Consider the following 23,866-nt stretch of genomic DNA (forward strand, 5'->3'; position numbering starts at 1 on the left):
GGGCAGTCTGTAAACACCATGTATTGTTCTATATGTATAAATGCGTAGGCTTCAAGGAGCTCCTGAACATTTACCTGACGAAGGAGGAAGCCTCCGAAAGCTTGTGAATTTAAAATAAAATTGCTGGACTATAACTTGGTGTTGTAAAATTGTTTACAATCGGCTAATAAAGGCAAGTATCCCATATGCCTTCTTTACCACCTTATCTACCTGTTCCGCCGCCTTCAGGGATCTGTGAACTTGCACACCAAGATCCCTCTGACCCTCTGTCTTGCCTAGGGTCCTCCCATTCATTGTGTATTCCCTTGCCTTGTTAGTCCCTCCAAAGTGCATCACCTCGCACTTTTCCAGGTTAAATTCCATTTGCCACTGTTCCGCCCATCTGACCAGCCCATCTATATCGTCCTGCAGACTGAGGCTATCCTCCTCGCTATTTACCACCCTACCAATTTTTGTATCATCAGCGAACTTACTGATCATACCTTTTACATTCATATCCAAGTCATTAATGTAGACCACAAACAGCAAGGGACCCAGCACCGATCCCTGTGGTACCCCACTGGCCACAGGCTTCCAGTCACAAAAACAACCTTCGACCATCACCCTCTGCCTTCTGCCACTAAGCCAGTTTTGTATCCAAAGTGCCAAGGCACCCTCGATTCCATGGGCTCGTACCTTCTTGACCAGTCTCCTATGGGGGACTTTATGCTGGACTCCGTCATCATTGAGGATGGGGATGTTCACAGAGCCTCCTCCTCCCGTTAATTGTTTCATTGTCCACCACCATTCACGACTGGATGTGGCAGGACTGCAGAGCTTTGATCTGATCCGTTGGTTGTGGAATCGCTTAGCTCTGTCTATAGCATGTTGCTTCTGCTGTTTAGCATGCATGTAGTCCTGAGTTGTAGCTTCACCAGGTTGGCACCTCATTTTTAGGTACGCCTGGTGCTGCTCCTGGCATGCTCTTCCACACTCCTCATTGAACCAGGGTTGGTCCCCTGGCTTGTTGGTAATGGTAGAGTGAAGAATATGCCGGGCCATGAGGTTACAGATTGTGCTGGAATACAATTCTGCTGCTGCTGATGGCCCACAGCGCCTCATGGATGCCCAGTTTTGAGCTGCTAGATCTGTTCTGAATCTATCCCATTTAGCACGGTGATAGTGCCACACAACACGTTGGATGGTGTCCTCAGTGTGAAGACGGGACTTCATCTCCACGAGGACTGTGCAGTGGTCACTCCTACCAATACTGTCATGGACAGATGCATTTGCGACAGGTAGATTGGTGAGGACGAGGTCAAGTAGGTTTTTCCCTCGTGTTGGTTTGCTCACCACCTGTCGCAGGCCCAGTCTGGCAGCTATGTCCTTCAGGACTCGGCCAGCTCGGTCAGTAGTGGTGCTACCAAGCCACACTTGGTGATGGACATTGAAGTCCCCCAGAGTACATTCTGTGCCCTTGCTACCCTCAATGCTTCCTCCAAGTGGTGCTCAACATGGAGGAGGACTGATTCATCAGCTGAGGGAGGGCGGTAGGTGGTAATCAGCAGGAGGTTTCCTTGCCCATGTTTGACCTGATGCCATGAGATTTCATGGGGTCCGGAGTCAATGTTGAGGACTCCCAGGGCCACTCCCTCCTGACTGTATATCACTGTACCGTCACCTCTGGTGGGTCTGTCCTGCCGGTGGGACAGGACATACCCAGGGATGGTGATGGAAGAGTCTGGGACATTGGCTGAAAGATATGATTCTGTGAGTATGGCTATGTCAGGCTGTTGCTTGACTAGTCTGTGGGACAGCTCTCCCAATTTTGGCACAGGTCCCCAGATGTTAGTGAGGAGGACTTTGCAGGGTCGACTGGGCTTGGTTTGCCTTTGTCGTGTCCGGTGCCGGGTGGTCCTTCCGGTTTTATACTTTTTGTGACTTTTTTTAGCGAGATTTTACAACTGAGTGGCTTGCAAGGCCATTTCAGAGGGCAATTAAGAATCAACCACATTGCTGTGGGTCTGGAGTCACATATAGGCCCAGACCGGGTAAGGACGGCAGGTTTCCTTCCCTAAAGGACATTAGCGAACCAGATGGGTTTTTACGATCGTGGCCACCGTTACTGATACTGGTATTTTAATTCCAGATTTTTTTTAATATATTTAATTCATTGAATTTAATTAATTGAATTTAAATTCCCCAGCTGCTGTATGTTCGAATTTAGCAAATGAAACAGATTGGGTTCATAACTTAATTAAAAATTATTTTATTTAATAATTACAAAACTGTAAAAAGGTAAAAGGAAATTAAGGCTTCCAATCTCTGTGGGCGGCCCAGCACCGACTGTGGGCCCTGTGTCCGTTTAGACTGTTATTAGAGTTGGCACAATTATCCCTTTTGGTCTCTCCGCCTTCAAAAACCTTTTTGGACGTTTTCGAAGTGTTGAGGCCCATGCGGAGGCTTGGAGCAGTGGCTCAGTGGGCCTCCAAGTCAGAAGGTGGTGGGTTCGAGTCCCCACACTCCAGAGACGCAATCCAGGCCGACGCTCCCGGTGCCGGTACCGAGGGAGTGCTGCGCTGTCGGAGGCGCCGTCTTTCGGACGAGGCGTTAAACCGCGGCCCCCGCCTGCCCCTCTCGGGCGGATGTGAAAGATCCCACAGCCGCTATTTCGAAGAAGAGCAGAGTGGGGGGGGGCGTTCTCCCCCAGGTGTCCTGGGGTCAATATTTATCCCTCAACCAACATCACTAAAGAACAGATGACCTGGTCATTTATCACTATTGCTGTTTGTGGGATCTTGCTGTGCGCAAATTGGCTGCCGCGTTTCCTACATTACAACAGTGACCACACTTCAAAAAGTACTTCATTGGCTGTAAAGTGCTTTGGGACGTCCTGAGGTGGTGCAAGGCGCTATATAAATGCAACTCTTTCTTTCTTAGTGTACGAGAGGCGTCGAGCGGGGATCCACCGCCCCCTATAGGTGAGGAGGGGAGAAATCAAGAGGGGAGCTCTCTCGCCCCATCTGGTGACCACCTCGGAGCGATTGACCCACCATCTCCCGCACTGTGCACTGCATCGATCGCTCCTGCTGTTAATCAGGGCGCCTCGGACTGTGGGACTGGAACAGAGGCCCTGAAGGGAGAGACACCCCCACCGTATCCCACCTCCTCAGGCAGGTTTCTGCAGGATGAGAAAGTGAGACCCCCATCGTTAACTGGCATTACGGTAACGAGTGGTACGGCCTGTGTGTTCAGCGCAGGCACATCTGTCTTAGCTGCTGTCCTGGCGTGTTACCGAGAGGAGGGGGCGCGGGGAGGGGAGGGGGGTGACTCCGAGTCGGGGGACTCCGAGGAGGGGGGCAACTCCGAGGAGAGGGGGGGGGTCTCCTACATACTGCAACATTCACAGCGACAAAAAGACCCAAACAGAAAGAAAAAGAGATTTGCATCCGATTGAAATATTGCTCCCCCCCTCCTGACGGCCCAAGACTTGAGGGCACCCTCCAATTTCCTCGCCCAAGTTAGCCATTCCAGGCGGCTGGTCGACCGAGGGGAGCCAAACCCGATCCTGCCCCCCCCACTGCCTCACAGGTTGTTGACTTGCTTACCTTTCCAACGGGGGTCAGAGGGTAGAGGTCAGGGCTTCCTTCACCCCTTCCTCACCATCACCATCACCACCCCCATCCCAAGGGTAACTCAATCTCTCCAGGCTGGTTCTACCCAAACCAGGAATCGAACCTGGGACCCTCTGGTTTGTACGACTCAGTATTAGACACTGCATTTTGCCACTGAGGGGGATCAAAGTCCGTCTTTTGCTGGTGTCCCCGATTGGGGGGGGGTGTGGGGGGGGGAGCGGGACGTTCCTGAGCCACACAGAGACCAGGACAGTCGGAGGATCGATCCCTGGGCCGAGCGAGCTGATCAGATGGGCGCTCCCCATCGCTCAGACCACGGTGGCTCACAGGGCAGTCAGGTCGTCGCTGGAGGAGACTTCGACCAGGATGGAGCCCGCCCGGTGCTGCCTGCTGGACTTGTCCTGGAGCTGGAGGACGTAGCTCGAACCGTTCATGTTCTGGTCGGCTTCAACCGTGGCCTGGCCCAGGAACTGGTCCCTGAGGAAACTGCTGCACCAAACCTAGCGAGGGGAGGGAGGAGGAAGGAGAGAAACAATGGATCACATCTCAAACCATGGCCATTAATTCCATACGAATGTTGCACGTTCTGTATATACATTCAGGGCTCCATCGACAGGGAGACTCAGTGCCCATAGACCCCGTACCCAGAGTCAGTGCCCATAGACCCCGTACCCAGAGAGAGTCAGTGCCCGTATACCCCGTACCCTGAGAGTCAGTGCCCGTAGACCCCGTACCCAGAGTCAGTGCCCGTATACCCCGTACCCTGAGAGTCAGTGCCCATAGACCCCGTACCCAGAGTCAGTGCCCATAGACCCCGTACCCTGAGTCAGTGCCCATAGACCCCGTACCCAGAGTCAGTGCCCATAGACCCCGTACCCTGAGAGTCAGTGCCCATAGACCCCGTACCCAGAGTCAGTGCCCATAGACCCCGTACCGAGAGTCAGTGCCCATAGACCCCGTACCCAGAGTCAGTGCCCATAGACCCCGTACCCAGAGAGTCAGTGCCCGTAGACCCCGTACCGAGAGTCAGTGCCCGTAGACCCCGTACCCAGAGTCAGTGCCCATACAGCCCGTACCGAGAGTCAGTGCCCATAGACCCCGTACCCTGAGAGTCAGTGCCCATAGACCCCGTACCCAGAGTCAGTGCCCATACAGCCCGTACCGAGAGTCAGTGCCCATAGACCCCGTACCCAGAGAGTCAGTGCCCATAGACCCCGTACCCTGAGAGTCAGTGCCCATAGACCCTGTACCCAGAGTCAGTGCCCATAGACCCCGTACCCTGAGAGTCAGTGCCCATAGACCCTGTACCCTGAGAGTCAGTGCCTGTAGACCCCGTACCCAGAGTCAGTGCCCATAGACCCTGTACCCAGAGTCAGTGCCCATATACCCCGTACCCTGAGAGTCAGTGCCCATAGACCCCGTACCGAGAGTCAGTGCCCATAGACCCCGTACCCTGAGAGTCAGTGCCCATAGACCCTGTACCTGGAGAGTCAGTGCCCATAGACCCCGTACCCAGAGTCAGTGCCCATAGACCCCGTACCCTGAGAGTCAGTGCCCATAGACCCTGTACCTGGAGAGTCAGTGCCCATAGACCCCGTACCCAGAGTCAGTGCCCATATACCCCGTACCCTGAGAGTCAGTGCCCATAGACCCCGTACCGAGAGTCAGTGCCCATAGACCCCGTACCCTGAGAGTCAGTGCCCATAGACCCTGTACCTGGAGAGTCAGTGCCCATAGACCCCGTACCCAGAGTCAGTGCCCATAGACCCCGTACCCTGAGAGTCAGTGCCCATAGACCCTGTACCTGGAGAGTCAGTGCCCATAGACCCTGTACCCAGAGTCAGTGCCCATATACCCCGTACCCTGAGAGTCAGTGCCCATAGACCCCGTACCGAGAGTCAGTGCCCATAGACCCCGTACCCTGAGAGTCAGTGCCCATAGACCCTGTACCTGGAGAGTCAGTGCCCATAGACCCCGTACCCAGAGTCAGTGCCCATAGACCCCGTACCCTGAGAGTCAGTGCCCATAGACCCTGTACCCAGAGTCAGTGCCCATAGACCCCGTACCCAGAGTCAGTGCCCATAGACCCCGTACCCAGAGTCAGTGCCCATAGACCCCGTACCCAGAGTCAGTGCCCATAGACCCCGTACCGAGAGTCAGTGCCCATAGACCCTGTACCCAGAGTCAGTGCCCATAGACCCCGTACCCTGAGAGTCAGTGCCCATAGACCCTGTACCCTGAGAGTCAGTGCCTGTAGACCCCGTACCCAGAGTCAGTGCCTATAGACCCTGTACCCAGAGTCAGTGCCCATATACCCCGTACCCTGAGAGTCAGTGCCCACAGACCCCGTACCGAGAGTCAGTGCCCATAGACCCCGTACCCTGAGAGTCAGTGCCCATAGACCCTGTACCTGGAGAGTCAGTGCCCATAGACCCCGTACCCAGAGTCAGTGCCCATAGACCCCGTACCCTGAGAGTCAGTGCCCATAGACCCCGTACCCAGAGTCAGTGCCCATAGACCCCGTACCCTGAGTCAGTGCCCATAGACCCCGTACCCAGAGAGTCAGTGCCCATAGACCCCGTACCCAGAGAGTCAGTGCCCATAGACCCTGTACCCAGAGTCAGTGCCCATAGACCCCGTGCCCTGAGAGTCAGTGCCCATAGACCCTGTACCTGGAGAGTCAGTGCCCATAGACCCCGTACCCTGAGAGTCAGTGCCCATAGACCCCGTACCCAGAGTCAGTGCCCGTATACCCTGTACCGAGAGTCAGTGCCCATAGACCCCGTGCCCTGAGAGTCAGTGCCCATAGACCCCGTACCGAGAGTCAGTGCCCATAGACCCCGTACCCTGAGAGTCAGTGCCCATAGACCCTGTACCTGGAGAGTCAGTGCCCATAGACCCCGTACCCAGAGAGTCAGTGCCCATAGACCACGTACCCAGAGAGTCAGTGCCCATAGACCCCGTATCCAGAGTCAGTGCCCGTATACCCTGTACCCCGAGAATCAGTGCCCGTAGACCCTGTACCCTGAGAGTCAGTGCCCATAGACCCCGTATCCAGAGTCAGTGCCCGTATACCCTGTACCCCGAGAATCAGTGCCCGTAGACCCTGTACCCTGAGAGTCAGTGCCCATAGACCCCGTAACCCGAGAATCAGTGCCCGTAGACCCCGTACCCAGTGAGAGCGCCATTAGGAGGGGAGTGGATAGGCGGGCGAGCCCACCCCCGTCAACTGCATCCCCTCTACTCTAAAAGGGGCCCAGCCAACCAAAAAGCACATCACCCACCTGAATTTTAATGGGCTTCTTCTCGTTCTTCCTGTAGAACAATCCCTTCAGGTCAAAGTCGGGGTTGGAGTTCGACTTGTGAACCTTGGATCTCACTTTGGTCCCCTCACTGCTGATCACCACATAGGCGTCGGGCGCTGGGAGCAGAGGGACCCGAGAATTACAGCAGGAAAGAGGAACCCCCCCCCCCACTGCCCAATATTGCCCCTCACCCCACACTGCTCACCCCTGTGCCTTTTGTGGGGTTTTTTAATTATTCATTCTCGGGATGTGGGCGTCGCTGGCAAGGCCGGCATTTCTTGCCGGTCCGTAGTCGCCCTGGGAAGGTGGCGGTGAGCCGCCTTCTTCTTGACCCGATGGCAGCGGCTTTGATACAAACCGAGTGTCTCCTTAGGCCACTTCCAGAGGGCAATTAAGGGTTAAATCACGTTGGTGTGGGATTGGAGTCACCTGTAGGCCCAGACCGGGTAAGGACATTGGGTTTTTTTTAAAACCACAAATGACAGCTTCACGGTCACGTTTACCGAAGCAGTTCCCACCGCTTAAAACGCCCACGTTTAATATGGGAAGTGGTCAATATTGGCCAAAAAGCAACGGCCATTTACATCAGTTTCAAAGTGTCCTGAGAGAGGTCTTTAAAATTAGGAGGGCGTTTGGTAGGATAGACGTAGAGAAGATGTTTCCACTTGTGGGGGGAGACCAGAACTAGGGGTCATAAATATAAGATCGTCACTAATCAATCCAATAGGGAATTCAGGAGAAACTTCTTCACCCAGAGAGTGGTGAGAATGTGGAACTCGCTCCCACAAGGAGTAGTTGAGGCGACTAGCACAGATGCATTTAATTTTTGTTGGGTAAGGGTATTAAGGGTTACGGAACCAAGGCGGGTAGGTGGAGTTAAGACACGGATCCGATTGAACGGCGGAACGGGCTAGAGGGGGCGAATGGCCTCCGCCTGTTTCCTGTGCGAGAGTTTCTCCTCAGCTGCTGCCGACTGACAACAGGGGAGACCGAGGAGGGACTCTGCAAACCAAACTCGGCTCGAAAGAAAAAAAAGGACCTTTGCGGGCGCCGCCCGGGTATAACGGCCATCGCGCCCGCCATCGGGCGGTGGCGATCGTACCAGCTTTCCATTTCTCGATCGGCCTCGGTGGCAGTTGAACTCGCGGTGCCCTGGGTCACTAGTCCGGGACTCTGGATAAGAGTTTGAGGGGGGGGGGGCAGTGCTCCTACTTACAACTGGAAGATTCCGGAAGGAGTAAACCGGCGGCGCTGTGGACGTGGACCGAGGTGACGCGCTTCGGGTAACCAAGGCAACAGCTCCAGAACGACGGCTTGGGCTGGTCCAGCGTCAGTTCTCTGGTGGGGGGAGGAGAGAAACAGAACAGACCCGTTAATGAATCGACATCGAGCTTTATCGAAGAGTAAAGATTCAGTCGCCGGGCGCAGAACGAACCAACAACGGAGGACAGGAAAAGACCCATTGGTCCATCGGGCCTGTGCGTCACGATATAGACTCTCCCCAACCCACACCATGTGATCTCCTGGGAGAGGCGAGAAAAACCCAGGCCAATTTGGGGGAGGGGGGAAATCTGGGACGTTCCTCTCCGCCCCCACCCCCCCCCCCCCCCGCAACTTTGGCAATCGAAACTAGTCCAGGAGATCTCTCGGGCCCTGATAATTCCATGCACTTCATCACCGTCCTTGGGTAGAGGTGACCTCCGCCCCATCCACAAACGGGCCCCTGCTCTCCCTTGAAGGAATTCGGCTGAATCGGCCACCTCGCGAGCCGGCAGCCTGTTCCAGAGGCCCTGGAGAAAGAACCACCACCTGATGTCCAACCTCGAACCTGGCCTCATGTACAACTTAAAATTGTGACCCCCCCCCCACTGCTCCTCCCGGACCGAACACAAAGGAAGATGGTAGTGGTTGTTGGAGGCCAAGCATCTCAGCCCCAGGGCATTGCTGCAGGAGTTCCTCAGGGCAGTGTCCTAGGCCCAACCATCTTCAGCTGCTTCATCAATGACCTTCCCTCCATCATAAGGTCAGAAATGGGGATGTTCGCTGATGATTGCACAGTGTTCAGTTCCATTCGCAACCCCTCAGATAATGAAGCAGTCCGAGCCCGCATGCAGCAAGACCTGGACAACATCCAGGCTTGGGCTGATAAGTGGCAAGAAACATTCGCGCCAGATAAGTGCCAGGCAATGACCATCTCCAACAAGAGAGAGTCTAACCACCTCCCCTTGACATTCAACGGCATTACCATCGCCGAATCCCCCACCATCAACATCCTGGGGGTCACCATTGACCAGAAACTTAACTGGACCAGCCATATAAATACTGTGGCTACGAGAGCAGGTCAGAGGCTGGGTATTCTGCGGCGAGTGACTCACCTCCTGACTCCCCAAAGCCTTTCCACCATCTACAAGGCACAAGTCAGGAGTGTGATGGAATACTCTCCACTTGCCTGGATGAGTGCAGCTCCAACAACACTCAAGAAGCTCGACACCATCCAAGATAAAGCAGCCCGCTTGATTGGCACCCTATCTACCACCCTAAACATTCACTCCCTTCACCACCGGCGCACTGTGGCTGCAGTGTGCACCATCCACAGGATGCACTGCAGCAACTCGCCAAGGCTTCTTCGACAGCACCTCCCAAACCCGCGACCTCTACCACCTAGAAGGACAAGGGCAGCAGGCGCATGGGAACAACACCACCTGCACGTTCCCCTCCAAGTCACACACCATCCCGACTTCGAAATATATCGGCCGTTGCTTCATCGTTGCTGGGTCAAAATCCTGGAACGCCCCACCTAACAGCACTGCGGGAGAACCTTCACCACACGGACTGCAGCGGTTCAAGAAGGCGGCTCACCACCACCTTCTCAAGGGGCAATTAGGGATGGGCAATAAATGCCGGCCTCGCCAGCGACGCCCACATCCCGTGAACGAATAAAAAAAATTAAAAAAAATTGGAACAAACTTGTCATCTCGAAAACAATCTATTCCCTTCTTCATCAATGAATGAACCTTCATCAGATCACCCCTCCCTCAAGTGTAGGGTCCCATCACCCACCCGTGCTCGCTGACCTACACTGGCTGCCTGCTCGAGAACGCCTCGATTTTAAAATTCTCATCCTTGTCTTCAAATCCCTCCATGGCCTCGTCCCCCTGCCATCTCTGTAACCTCTTCCAGCCCTACATCCCTCCGAGATCTCTGCGCTCCTCCAATTCTTGCCTCCTGGGACATCCCCAATTTTAATCGCTCCACCATTGGCGGCCGTGCCTTCAGCTGCCTCGGGCCCTAAGCTCTGGAATTCCCTCCCTAAACCTCACCACCTCCTTTAAGCCGCCCCTTAAAACCTATCTCTTTGACCAAGCTTTTGGTCACCTGTTCTAATATTTTTGTTCTGTAGCTCGGTGTCAAATATTGTTTAATGACACTCCTGTGAAGCGCTCTGGGGGTTTTTTTTACTATGTTAAAGGCGCTATATAAATGCAAGTTGTTGTTGTTTTAGCCTATCTTGGTAACCAAGATGCTTCAAGGCCAGAATTACTCCTGTGGCCCTCCTCTTTACCCCTTTCCAAAGCCTGGGGACCACCCACCCGACCAGGAGACCAAAACCAGACACCGTATACCAACTGAGGCCTGACCCGAGGTCTTGTACAAAGTACTACCTGAGCTTGGAGGGCTTCTCGGTGAAGAGTCGGAGCAGGAACTTGCCGGATTGGGCCCGCTCGAAGGTGCTCGGGACGATGACGTACTGGCCCTGCTTCAGCTCGGCCCTGAGGAAGACACTGCGCGAGTCGATGTAGGTCGATCCCGTCACCTTCTGCTGGAACGAGTGCATCCGGTACTCCCGATTCAACTCCACCTGATGGCCCGAGGAGGGGAAAGCGGGGGGAGTGTAAATTGGCATCGGGGCCACGGCGCAGCGGATGGCGCTCTCTCCGGCCTCCGCGTCAGAAGGTCGTGGGTTCGAGTCCCACTCCGGGCCGACGCTCCCCGGTGCAGTACCTGAGGGACGTGCTGCACTGCCGGAGGTGCCGTCTTTCGGATGAGACGTTAAACCGAGGCCCCGTCTGCCCCTCTCAGGTGGATGTAAAAGATCCCACGGCCACAATTGGAAGAGGAGCAGGAGAATTCTCCAACATCATTAAAACACGATCTCGGGACGTCCCAAAGTGTTTTACAACGGAACTAAGTATTTTTGAAGTGTGCTCACAGTTGTAATGTAGGAAACGGGGCAGTCGATTTGCGCACAGCAAGATCCCACAAACAGCAATGTGATAAATGACCAGATCATCTGTTTTTAGTGATGTTGGTTGAGGGATAAATATTGGCCAGGACACCGGGGAGAACTCCCCCTGCTCTTCTTCGAAATAGCCGAGAGGGCAGACGGGGCCTCGGTTTAACGTCTCTTCTGAAAGACGGCGCCTCCGACAGTGCAGCGTTCCCTCGGTACCGGCACTGGGAGTGGTCAGTCTAGATTTTGTGCTCAAGTCTCTGGAGCGGGACTCGAATCCACGACCTTCTGACTGGGAGACGAGAGTGATACCCACTGAGCCTCGGCTGAACATGATCACATGCATCAATTCAATACATTTGTCCAGTGACTTTTATCTTTGCCCAGATCTCGGGGACCAGTGCCCCATCTCCCCACCCCCATCTCCCCCACCCCCACCCATCCCCCCAATGCCGCCACTTACCCTGAAGATCTCGAATCCGATGGAGAGGTTTTGCCCCCAACCATCCTTGCGATACAGACGCTTGTCTTCCTGCTGGAGGTACAGCAGAGCGGAGTCGTCACTCGGTATATTGAACACAAACTGAGGGAACCAGGACAGAGAACAAGGGAGCACAGTGAGAGCACAGCACTGAGCACGCTCAATAACGAGAGATGTGAGCAGTCATACTTTGCTCTCCTGTGGGCTTCCAGCTCATCAAAGTGAGAGATGTTAGTGCTGGGGAATTAAACCATTCTCGTTACCTAGTGTCGCATCAAACACTCCCAGGGCAGGTACAGCACGGGTTAGATACAGAGTAAAGCTCCCTCTACACTGTCCCATCAAACACTCCCAGGGCAGGTACAGCACAGGTTAGATACAGAGTAAAGCTCCCTCTACACTGTCCCATCAAACACTCCCAGGGGCAGGTACAGCACGGGTTAGACACAGAGTAAAGCTCCCTCTACACTGTCCCATCAAACACTCCCAGGGCAGGTACAGCACGGGTTAGACACAGAGTAAAGCTCCCTCTACACTGTCCCATCAAACACTCCCAGGGGCAGGTACAGCACGGGTTAGACACAGAGTAAAGCTCCCTCTACACTATCCCATCAAACACTCCCAGGGGCAGGTACAGCACGGGTTAGATACAGAGTAAAGCTCCCTCTACACTGTCCCATCAAACACTCCCAGGGCAGGGACAGCACGGGGTTAGATACAGAGTAAAGCTCCCTCTACACTGTCCCATCAAACACTCCCAGGGGCAGGTACAGCACGGGTTAGATACAGAGTAAAGCTCCCTCTACACTGTCCCATCAAACACTCCCAGGGCAGGTACAGCACGGGTTAGATACAGAGTAAAGCTCCCTCTACACTGTCCCATCAAACACTCCCAGGGGCAGGTACAGCACGGGTTAGATACAGAGTAAAGCTCCCTCTACACTGTCCCATCAAACACTTCCAGGGGCAGAGTGGTGAGAATGTGAAACTTGCCACCACAAGGGGTAATTGAGGTGAACAGATTCTCATCTCCCCTCTGCTTCTTTTGCCAATTATTTTAAATCTGTGTCCTCTGGTTACCGACCCTCCTGCCGCTGGAATCAGTTTCTCCTTATTTACTCTATCAAAACCCCTTGTAATTTTGGACACCTCTATTAAGTTGTGATGATCTGGAACGCGCTGCCTGAAAGGGCGGTGGAAGCAGATTCAATAGTAACTTTCGAAAGGGAATTGGATAAATACTTGTAGGGAAAAAATTTGCAGGGCTGTGGGGGAAAGAGCAGGGGGGAGTGAGACTAATTGGATAGCTCTTTCAAAGAGCCAGCACAGCCACGATGGACCGAATGGCCTCCTTCTGTGCTGTATGATTCTATGATTGAACGGCTTGCTCGAGGAGCATGCAGTGATGGTTTCTTGGGTTTGCGGCTATGATTCACCTCTCCTCTTCTCCCCCCTCCCAGTCACTGCCGTCTGCTCTCAGTTTCAGATTTACTTTCCCCCTTCACTAACTTTCTTCCTTCTCCTGAAGCCTTGACTCGAACTTCTCGACGATTCCTCGAGGACTGCAACCCCCACCCTCTCCCCTGGGGCCTCACCCAGGTGGCCATTCTTCAGGTATTGGCATCAGAGCCGAGCCAATCCCCAACGTCCCCACCTCGTTGCGCTGTTTTGTAGGTGGGGGGGTCGCTCGATACGCATGGCTGGGAATCCTGAGGCCAACTACTGAGATCAGCCAGCTCCGCACCAACCTTGGACTTCCCTGGTCTGTAGGACTCAGATGGTCAACTGGGGGACCAGGAGCATTGAGCTCCTGCTATCATCAACAACTACTTGCATTTATATAGCGCCTTTAACGTAGTAAAACGTCCCAAGGCGCTTCACAGGAGCAATTATCAAACAAAATTTGACACCGAGCCACATGAGGAGATATTAGGACAGGTGACCAAAAACTTGGTCAAAGAGGTAGGTTTTAAGGAGCTTCTTAAAGGAGGAGAGAGAGGCGGAGAGGTTTAGGGAGGGAATTCCAGAGCTTAGGGCCCCAGGCAGCTGAAGGCACGGCCGCCAATGGTGGAGCGATGGAAATCGGGGATGCGCAAGAGGCCAGAATTGGAGGAGCGCAGAGATCTCGGAGGGATGTAGGGCTGGAGGAGGTTACAGAGATAGGGGAGGGGGAGCGAGGGCCGCGGAGGGATTTGAACACAAGGATGAGCCGGACCGGGAGCCAATGTAGGTCAGCGAGCACGGGAGGGGGGGTGATGGGTGAACGGGACTCGGTGCGAGTTAGGATACGGGGGCAGCAGAGTTTTGGATGAGCTCAAGTTCACGGAGGGTGGAAGGTGGGAGGCCGGCCAGGAGAGCACTGGGAGGTGGGGTGCCATCTTTCTTTAAACGGGGCCCTTTCACTTTCTCCATCATTGCTCCACGATTTGCTTATACTCTTCCAGGAGTAGGAGGGAGACGGTGCTGAATCCTAGCAGGCCGGGAACACAGGACCCAAGGACCACAGGGAGCAACACGTCCCCCGAGTGCCTCAGATAAGGGGGGAGGCCTCAAGCCTTCGCCTTGGTGTCAGCCGTGGCTCAGTGGGTTGCACTCTCTCTCGCCTCAGAGTCAGAAGATCGTGGGTTCAAATCCCACTCCAGACACTTGAGCACAAAATCCAGACCAACATCCCCAGTGCCGGCACTGAGGGAGTGCTGCACTGTCGGAGGTGCCGTCTTTCGGATGAGACCTTAAAACGAGGCTCCCGTCTGCCCCTCTCAGGTGGATGTAAAAGGTCCCACGGCCACAATTTCGAAGAAGAGCAGGGGGGGAGTTCACCCTCCCGGTGTCCTGGGCCAATATTTATCCCTCGACCAACATCACTAAAAACAGATGATCTGATCATTTACCTCATTGCTGTTTGTGGGATCTTGCTGTGCGCAAATCGACTGCCGCGTTTCCTACATCACAACAGTGACGACGCTTCACAAAAGTACTTCATTGGCTGTAAAGCGCTTCGGGACGGCCTGAGGTGGTGAAAGGCGCTATATAAATGCAAGTTCTTTGGGGAGTCGCTCATCCAATGCCAGAGCGGGTGATAGAGCCGGTGGGCAGGACTGGACTATCCCACTCTCCCCCCCCCCCCCCCCGCCACCTCGCCCCTCGGTGATCGAGGCTAACCCGGCACAGACCTGAGGGTTCTGGAGGAACGTGTCCCGGTTGTTGATGCAGCCCCCGCTCCGGTTCTGCAGCGGAGGGTCGCAGACGAGCCACTCACTGAAACGGGTGGCCTCCGCCCACGTCTTGTGCAAGCTCAGGGCGGTGGTGTTGATCTGACGACACACCACCAGGTCTGTGAAGTAAACGGAGAAATCATGGAACGTCATCCTGCGCAGGAAACAGGAAGGAAAGTCCCTCGGTTACTTCAAGGCCGAGATAGAATGTACAGCACCCGAAACAGGCCATTCGGCCCATTTCCCGGAGGGATGGGGGGGGGAGGTTTATTTATCAAAACTTTTACAGATCTTACCAGAACTCCCCGTCATCTCGCACTGTCACTCCCATTCTCTCCCGCTCCCCTTTGCTGATCTGTTTCCATTCTTCAGACCTACAAATAAAAACCGGACAATGCGGTGAGACCAGGCTCAGACCCTTCGATTCATCCTTCGACAGAAGCTGCGTGTTACCTCAAAATATTGTCTCCCTCCTCTCCTGACGGGCAGGACTCGGACTGGGGACAGTCCCCCTCTCCCCCGCCCAACTCCCGGCCAGCCCCGTATCTAACCCGTGCTGTACCTGTCCTTGGAGTGTTTGATGGGACAGTGTAGAGGGAGCTTTACTCTGTATCTAACCCGTGCTGTACCTGCCCTGGGAGTGTTTGATGGGACAGTGTAGAGGGAGCTTTACTCTGTATCTAACCCGTGCTGTACCTGCCCTGGGAGTGTTTGATGGGACAGTGTCGAGGGAGCTTTACTCTGTATCTAACCCTGTACCTGCCCTGGGAGTGTTTGATGGGACAGTGTAGAGGGAGCTTTACTCTGTATCTAATCCGTGCTGTACCTGTCCTTGGAGTGTTTGATGGGACAGTGTAGAGGGAGCTTTACTCTGTATCTAACCCGTGCTGTACCTACCCTGGGTGTGTTTGATGGGACGGTGTAGAGGGAGCTTTACTCTGTATCTAACCTGTGCTGTACCTGAGATCCACACCCCTGCACTAACGTCCCTCACCTTGACGAGCACAGAGAGAAAGTTGGAGATGAGAGCGGCCACTCCCCATATAAACTGACAGTCCTACCCATCGCTCCACGGGCCGTTCCATTCCGTGCTGCCCCAGGGGTTCCGCATGCGGATCATGAACAGCTTCTCCGACTTGAAGAAGGACAGCAGGCCCACCCCCAGGCGCACCTTGCGCACGTCCGTGACGCCGTAGGCGTGGCCCTTCACCAAACCGCAGCCCGTCTGGGCCTCCAGCTGCTCGCCGGACTCAGGCTGCACCAAATACAAAAACACAAACAAAGGGGTGAAGGGGTGGGTCAGTGCACTTGTGCGCGACCCCCGCACCCCCACCCAACCCAACTCCACCCAACCCCACCCCCACCCAACCCAACCCCACCCCGAGCTGGCGGCTCGCGCGCCGGGCTCTGGCGATTCGCCACAAAATGGCGGGTCGGCCCCGTAAGGCCGTGCGACCCATCCGCACGTTTACACGGTTTTCACACAACAAGATCGATAACTTGCATTTATATAGCGCCTTTAACGTAGTAAAACCTCCCAAGGCGCTTCACAGGAGCGATTATCAAACAAAATTTGACACCGAGCCACATCAGGAGATATTAGGACAGGTGACCAAAAGCTTGGTCAAAGAGGGAGGTTTTAAAGAAAAAAAAAACAACCTCAGGACGTCCCAAAGCGCTTTACAGCCAATGAAATACTTTTTTGAAGCGGAGTCACTGTTGTAATGTAGGCAACGGGACAGCCAATTTGCGCACAGCAAGATCCCACAAACAGCAATGTGTTAACGACCAGATAATCTGTTTTAGTGATGTTGGTTGAGGGATAAATATTGGCCCCAGGACACCGGGGGAGAACTCCCCCCTTGTTCTTCTTCGAAATAGTGGCCGTGGGATCTTTTACGTCCACCCGAGGGGGGGCAGACGGGGCCTCGGTTTAACGTCTCATCTGATAGACGGCACCTCCGACAGCGCCTACTTCCTATGACAGTGCAGCGCTGGGAGTGTCGGCCTGGATTACAGGCTCCAGTCTCTGGAGTGGGGGCTCGGCCCACGACCTTCTGACTCAAGTGGGTCGGGAGCAGCCAGGTAGCCCCCCCCCGCGAGAAGGCCGCATTACCCGGATGGAGCAGCTAATCAAAGACCCCCTGGAATGGGCGTTCAGTAGATTCTGGTACAGCTTCTTCCTCTTCTCCAGGTCGTTGCCGTAGTCTTCCTTGTCCAGGGCCACCAGCTCCGAGATCCCCCCGGTGAAGTCCACCAAGGCCTCGGCCGTGTTGCCGCCTTCCAGAGCCTCGTAGCAGCCGTTCAGCCTGTTGTGGGGCGGACACGTGATCAGTTCATGCACAGAAGTGACCCCCTACCACCATTGCAGTGTCTCAGTGTTACCGGCCTGATTACATAGCATTTACAGCTCAGAAACAGGCCATTCGGCCCAACTAGTCTGTTCCTGCGTTTATGCTCCACACGAGCCTCCTCCCTCCCTACCTCATCTCACCCTATCAGCATATCCTTCTATACCTCTCACCCCGTGTGTTTATCTACCTTCCCCTTAAATGCATCTACACTATTCACCTCAACTACTCCTTGTGGGAGCGAGTTCCACATTCTCACCACTCTCTGGGTGAAGAAGTTTCTCCTGAATTCCCGATTGGATTTATTTGTGACTATCTTAGAAGAAAGAGATAAAGGCTCGCATTTATACGGCGCCTTTCACAACTTTAGGATGCCCCAAGGCACTTGACAGCTAATGAAGTAGTTTTGAAGTGTAGTCACTGTTGTAATGTAGGAAACGCGGCAGCCAATTTGCGCACAGCAAGATCCCACAAACAGCAATGAGATAAATGACCAGATAATCGGTTTTAGCGATGTTGGTTGAGAGATAAATATTGGGACCAGGACACCAGGGAGAACTCTCCTGCTCTTCTTCGAAGTAGTGGCCGTGAGATCTTTGACATCCACCCGAGGGGGCAGACGGGGCCTCGGTTTAATGTCTCATCCGAAAGACGGCACCTCTGACAGTGCAGCACTCCCTCAGTACTGCAATGAGAGTGTCAGCCTGGATTTTGTGGTCAAGTTCATGGGGTGGGACTTTAACCCTACGACCTCCTGAGTCAGAGACGAGAGAGAAAGAGAGAGACAGAGATAGAGAGAGAGACAGAGAGAAACACAGAGAGAGAGAGAGCGAGGGAGAGACAGGGACAGAGAAAGAGAGACACAGACAGAGAGACAGAGAGGGAGACAGGAACAGAGAGAGACAGAGACAGGGACAGAGAGAGAGAGTTGGAGACAGAGAAAGAGACAGAGACAGAGAGACAGGGACAGAGAGAGAGAGACAGAGACAGAGAGAGAGAGAGAGAGACAGGGACAGAGAGAGACAGGGACAGAGAGAGACACACACAGAGAGAGACAGGGACAGAGAGAGAGACAGGGAGAGAGAGAGACAGGGAGAGAGAGAGACAGGGACAGAGAGAGAGACAGGGACAGAGAGAGACACACACACAGAGAGACAGGGACAGAGAGAGAGACAGGGAGAGAGAGAGACAGGGAGAGAGAGAGACAGGGACAGAGAGAGAGACAGAGACAGAAAGGAAGACAGACAGAGAGACAGAGAGAGAGAGAGAGAGACAGGGACAGAGAGAGAGACAGAGACAGAGAGGAAGACAGACAGAGAGACAGAGAGAGAGAGAGAGAGAGAGACAGGGACAGAGAGACAGAGAGAGAGAGAGAGAGACAGGGACAGAGAGAGAGACAGAGACAGAGAGGAAGACAGACAGAGAGACAGAGAGAGAGAGAGAGAGAGAGACAGGGACAGAGAGACAGAGAGGAAGACAGACCGAGAGACAGAGAGAGAGAGACAGGGACAGAGAGAGAGAGAGAGAGAGACAGACCGAGAGACAGAGTGCTACCCACTGAGTCACAGCTGACATCTTATATTAATGGCCCCTCGTTCTGGTCTCCCCCACATGTGGAAACATCTCCTCTACATCGACCCTATCAAACCCCTTGATCATTTTAAACCCCTCTATTAGGTCACCCCTCAGTCTTTTTTCCAGAGAAAAGAGCCCCTTCTCTGTTGGATTTTTCAATACTTCTCTCTGCTATTCTGCTCTAACCATTTACACCTCCTCTGGACTCATCTTTTGTCTCTTTACTGGTTTCATTATCACCTGCTTTTGCTTTGTACTGTCGTCACTTTTGTCATTTAATCGTCCTTGCCCTCCACCCGATCACAGACCTTCACTTTTGTTCCTCCCCCCGCCCCAACTCACCGCCCCCTCCCCCGACCCGACCCTTCCCTTTCCCCGACTCTGGACTTGCTTAAAAACTGATAATTTCTAACTTCTTCCAGTTCTGATGAAAGGTCATCGACCTGAATCGTTAACTCTTGTTTTCTCTCTCCACAGATGCTGCCTGACCTCCTGAGCATTTTCTGTTTTTATATTAAAAATTTATCAATCTCAGTCTTGGAAATTTCAATTGACCCCCAGCATCGAGCCGAGGCATAGAATGTAAGAGCAGGGATGTTATCCTGGAACTGTATTAAACACTAGTTAGGCCACAGCTTGAGTACAGCGTACAGTTCTGGTCACCACATTACAGGAAAGATGTGATCGCACTAGGGAGGGTACAGAGGAGATTTACGAGGAGGTTGCCAGGACTGGAGAATTTTAGCTATAAGGAAAGATTGGATAGGCTGGGGTTGTTCTCTTTGGAACAGAGGAGGCTGAGGGGTGATTTAATTGAGGTGTATAAAATTATGAGGGGCCTAGATAGAGTGGACAGGAAGGACCTATTTCCCTTAGAGGGGTCAATAACCAGAGGGCATAGATTTAAAGTGATTGGTAGAAGGATTAGAGCAGAAATGAGGAAACATTTCTTCACCCAGAGGGTGGTGGGGGTCTAGAACTCACTGCCTGAGAGGGTGGTAGAGGCAGAAACCCTCATCGCATTTTAAAAATCCCTGGATGTGCACCTGAAGAGCCGTGACCTGCAGGGCCACGGACCAAATGCGGGAAAGTGGGATTAGGCTGGGCGGCTCGTTTCTCAGCCGGCGCGGACACGATGGGCCGAATGGCCTCCTTCTGTGCCGTAAGTTTTCTATGATTCTATCCGCGGCCTTTTGAGGGAGACAGTTCCAGATTTCCAACACCCTTTGTGTGAAAAAAAAGAGCTTCCTGATTTCACTCCTGAATGGCATAATTTTGAGGAAATAATTTCCCTGTATCCACCCTACCCAATCCTCTTGTCATGTTAAACAGCTCGATTAGATCCCCCTCAGCCTTCGAAACTTTTGGGAATACCAACCAAGTTTATGCAAACTTTCCTCGTAATTTAACCCTTTCAGCCCCGGGATCATTCTGGTGAATCTGCGCTGCACCCCCTCCAAGGCCAATATATCCTTCCCGAGGTGCGGTGCCCAGAACTGAACGCAGTGTTCCCGATGGGGTCTGACTAACGTTCCATACAACTGAAGCATAACTCCCCCTGTCTGCATTCCAGACCCTTTGAGATAAAGATAATCATTCCAGTTGCCTTTGTGATTACTTTTTGTACCTGTGCACTGGCTTTTAAGTGATTTAGGTACGCAGATACCCAACTCAGTATGCTCCTCCACAGTTCCTCGTCTCTCACCATTTGGAAAATATTCAGATGTGTTTTTCTTGGAGTGGACGGTCTCAAACTTCCCCACATTGAACTCCATCTGCCACAGCTTTGCCCACTCATTTAATCTGTCTACGTCCCCTTGCAACTTCCTGCTCCCATCTACACAACTCACCGTGCCTCCTAACTTAGCGTCATCTGCAATACAACTCTCTATTCCTTCATCCAAGTCATTGCTATATATGGTGAAAAGCTGAGGCCCCAGTTACAGATCCCTGGGGAACGCCAATTGTCACATCCCGGCATTGCCTTAATCCCCCCTCACTGTCTCCTCCCTCCCAACCAAAGTCGCAAGGTTATTCCACTTCCGAGTGCACTCATTTCTCCCAATAATCCCTTGGGTGCGAACTTATCAAGTGCCTCCTGGAATTCCATGCGGACAACATCCCCCTATCCAACCATGCTCGCGACCTCCTCAGTCAAGACTCCGAGACCGTCCCGTGTCGGGAAGGTTTCGTCCTTTTCGCTCCTTGTTGCGAAGAACCGACTCACTTGGCGTAGGCTTTCTCCAGCAAGGCGCACCAGAACTCACGGCTGTCGTCGGAGTGGCAGAAGATGAGGCGGCCGTCGATGCTCGGGAGGCGGTCGTCGATCACAACGTCGATCCAGCTGCCGAATCGGCAGAAGCGAAAGTGGAAGATCCCGCAGTAGTTGCGAGGACGTTTCGGGTTCCATTCCTGCTCCTTGTGATTCGGGATGACCTGGAGAACGAGTTTGAAACGTCAATTTGGTGGGAAAACAAACAATTTGCTTCCGGCGAATGGCACAGCGAAGGGATCTGTCACGTTTGGAAGTGCCACCGTGCAAAGTTTCCATCCCTGTTCCTGTTAATTCTCAGGGCGGGTACAGCACGGGTTAGATACAGAGTAAAGCTCCCTCTACACTGTCCCATCAAACACTCCCAGGGCAGGTACAGCACGGGTTAGATACAGAGTAAAGCTCCCTCTACACTGTCCCATCAAACACTCCCAGGGCAGGTACAGCACGGGTTAGATACAGAGTAAAGCTCCCTCTACATTGTCCCATCAAACACTCCCAGGGCAGGTACAGGGTTAGATACAGAGTAAAGCTCCCTCTACACTGTCCCATCAAACACTCCCAGGGCAGGTACAGCACGGGTTAGATACAGAGTAAAGCTCCCTCTACACTGTCCCATCAAACACCCCCAGGGCAGGTACAGCACGGGTTAGATACAGAGTAAAGCTCCCTCTACACTGTCCCATCAAACACTCCCAGGGCAGGTACAGCACGGGTTAGATACAGAGTAAAGCTCCCTCTACACTGTCCCATCAAACACTCCCAGGGCAGGTACAGCACGGGTTAGATACAGAGTAAAGCTCCCTCTACACTGTCCCATCAAACACTCCCAGGGCAGGTACAGCACGGGTTAGATACAGAGTAAAGCTCCCTCTACACTGTCCCATCAAACACCCCCAGGGCAGGTACAGCACGGGTTAGATACAGAGTAAAGCTCCCTCTACACTGTCCCATCAAACACTCCCAGGGCAGGTACAGCACGGGTTAGATACAGAGTAAAGCTCCCTCTACACTGTCCCATCAAACACTCCCAGGGCAGCTACAGCACGGGTTAGATACAGAGTAAAGCTCCCTCTACACTGTCCCATCAAACACTCCCAGGGCAGGTACAGCACGGGTTAGATACAGAGTAAAGCTCCCTCTACACTGTCCCATCAAACACTCCCAGGGCAGGTACAGCACGGGTTAGACACAGAGTAAAGCTCCCTCTACACTGTCCCATCAAACACTCCCAGGGCAGGTACAGGGTTAGATACAGAGTAAAGCTCCCTCTACACTGTCCCATCAAACACTCCCAGGGCAGGTACAGCACAGGTTAGATACAGAGTAAAGCTCCCTCTACACTGTCCCATCAAACACTCCCAGGGCAGGTACAGCACGGGTGTACTTTCTAAATGGTAAAAAGTTAAAAACAGTGGATGTCCAAAGGGACTTAGGGGTTCAGGTACATGGATCATTGAAGTGTCATGAACAGGTGCAGAAAATAATCAATAAGGCTAATGGAATGCTGGCCTTTATATCTAGAGGACCAGAGTACAAGGGGGCAGAAGTTATGCTGCAGCTATACAAAACCCTGGTTAGACCGCACCTGGAGTACTGTGAGCAGTTCTGGGCACCGCACCTTCGGAAGGACATATTGGCCTTGGAGGGAGTGCAGTGTAGGTTTACTAGAATGATACCCGGACTTCAAGAGTTAAGTTACGAGGAGAGATTACACAAATTGGTGTTGTATTCTCTGGAGTTTAGAAGGTTAAGTGGTGATCTGATTGAAGTTTATAAGATATTAAGGGGAACGGATAGGGTGGATAGAGAGAAACTATTTCCACTGGTTGGGGATTTTAGGAGTAGGGGGCACAGTCTAAAAATTAGAGCCAGACTTTTCAGGAGTGAGATTAGAAAACATTTCTACACACAAAGGGTGGTAGAAGTTTGGAATTCTCTTCCGCAAACGGCAATTGATACTAGCTCAATTGTTAAATTTAAATCTGAGATAGATAGCTTTTTGGCAACCAAAGGTATTAAGGGATATGGGCCAAAGGCAGGTATATGGAGTTAGATCACAGATCAGCCATGATCTTATCAAATGACGGAGCAGGCTCGAGGGGCTGAATGGCCTACTCCTGTTCCTATATTCCTAGATACAGAGTAAAGCTCCCTCTACACTGTCCCATCAAACAGCATGGGTTAGATACAGAGTAAAGCTCCCATTACACTCTCTCATCAACGTTCCTCAGAAGACTGCCACGTCCCTCTCCAGTTTGGCGTTGCTCCATGTCCCACACCAGCTGTCCTGTGGTCTCTCTCTCTCTCTCTCTGGATATATCCTTTTACGTGGGGCCTTTCTGGCCAGAGAAAGGATACTTTCACTTCACCAGACTGGGCTGGATTGAAACCATGAGTCCCAGATGTGAAAGGGCAGTGTAACAGCTCACCCATCACGAGGGTGAGTTAACCTCCAAACTGAACGAATAAATCACTGCGTGATGGTAAACCAAAGCTGTGGAATTAAAGACCGTCTAAAAGACTCTTAAAATACCGCTGAACAAAGGAGGGGTTTTGGGAGATAAATATTTGTTTACATTTGATAAATAACCTCATATTCCCGCCATCTGTACACAGCGATGTGACTGACAACTGCACGTCCATAGCCTGGCCCCCCACCCCTCCTCCTCCTCCTCCTCCCTCTCCCTCTCCCTCCCTCCTCCCCCCCCTCCCCCTCCCTCCTCCCCCCCCCCTCCTCCCCTCCCCCCCCCTCCTCCCCTCCCCCCCCTCCTCCCCCTCCCTCCTCCCCCTCCTCCTCCCCCTCCTCCTCCTCCCCCCCC

General features: G+C 53.2%; 1 protein-coding gene across 2 annotated transcripts in view; it reads right to left on the reverse strand.

Moving 5' to 3' along the window:
• Window positions 1–2,232: 2,232 nt before the first annotated feature.
• Window positions 2,233–23,866, reverse strand: part of LOC137302485 (calpain-5-like) — a 36,774-nt gene continuing 15,140 nt past the window's right edge. Inside the window, exons 4-13 of one of the 2 annotated variants that reach the window (XM_067972176.1) lie at window positions 21,000–21,208; window positions 16,963–17,155; window positions 15,908–16,101; window positions 15,143–15,220; window positions 14,805–15,000; window positions 11,614–11,733; window positions 10,582–10,778; window positions 8,136–8,257; window positions 6,899–7,035; window positions 2,233–4,114 (exon numbers count right to left, since the gene is read on the reverse strand). In XM_067972176.1, the coding sequence (XP_067828277.1) occupies window positions 3,938–4,114; window positions 6,899–7,035; window positions 8,136–8,257; window positions 10,582–10,778; window positions 11,614–11,733; window positions 14,805–15,000; window positions 15,143–15,220; window positions 15,908–16,101; window positions 16,963–17,155; window positions 21,000–21,208 (1,623 nt within the window). In that variant the 3' untranslated portion in view covers window positions 2,233–3,937. The remainder of the gene's footprint in view (window positions 4,115–6,898; window positions 7,036–8,135; window positions 8,258–10,581; window positions 10,779–11,613; window positions 11,734–14,804; window positions 15,001–15,142; window positions 15,221–15,907; window positions 16,102–16,962; window positions 17,156–20,999; window positions 21,209–23,866) is intronic. The other variant, XM_067972177.1, reaches the window with a different exon arrangement.

This window comes from Heptranchias perlo, chromosome 35 (assembly GCF_035084215.1).
Source record: "Heptranchias perlo isolate sHepPer1 chromosome 35, sHepPer1.hap1, whole genome shotgun sequence".
Taxonomy (NCBI): domain Eukaryota; kingdom Metazoa; phylum Chordata; class Chondrichthyes; order Hexanchiformes; family Hexanchidae; genus Heptranchias; species Heptranchias perlo.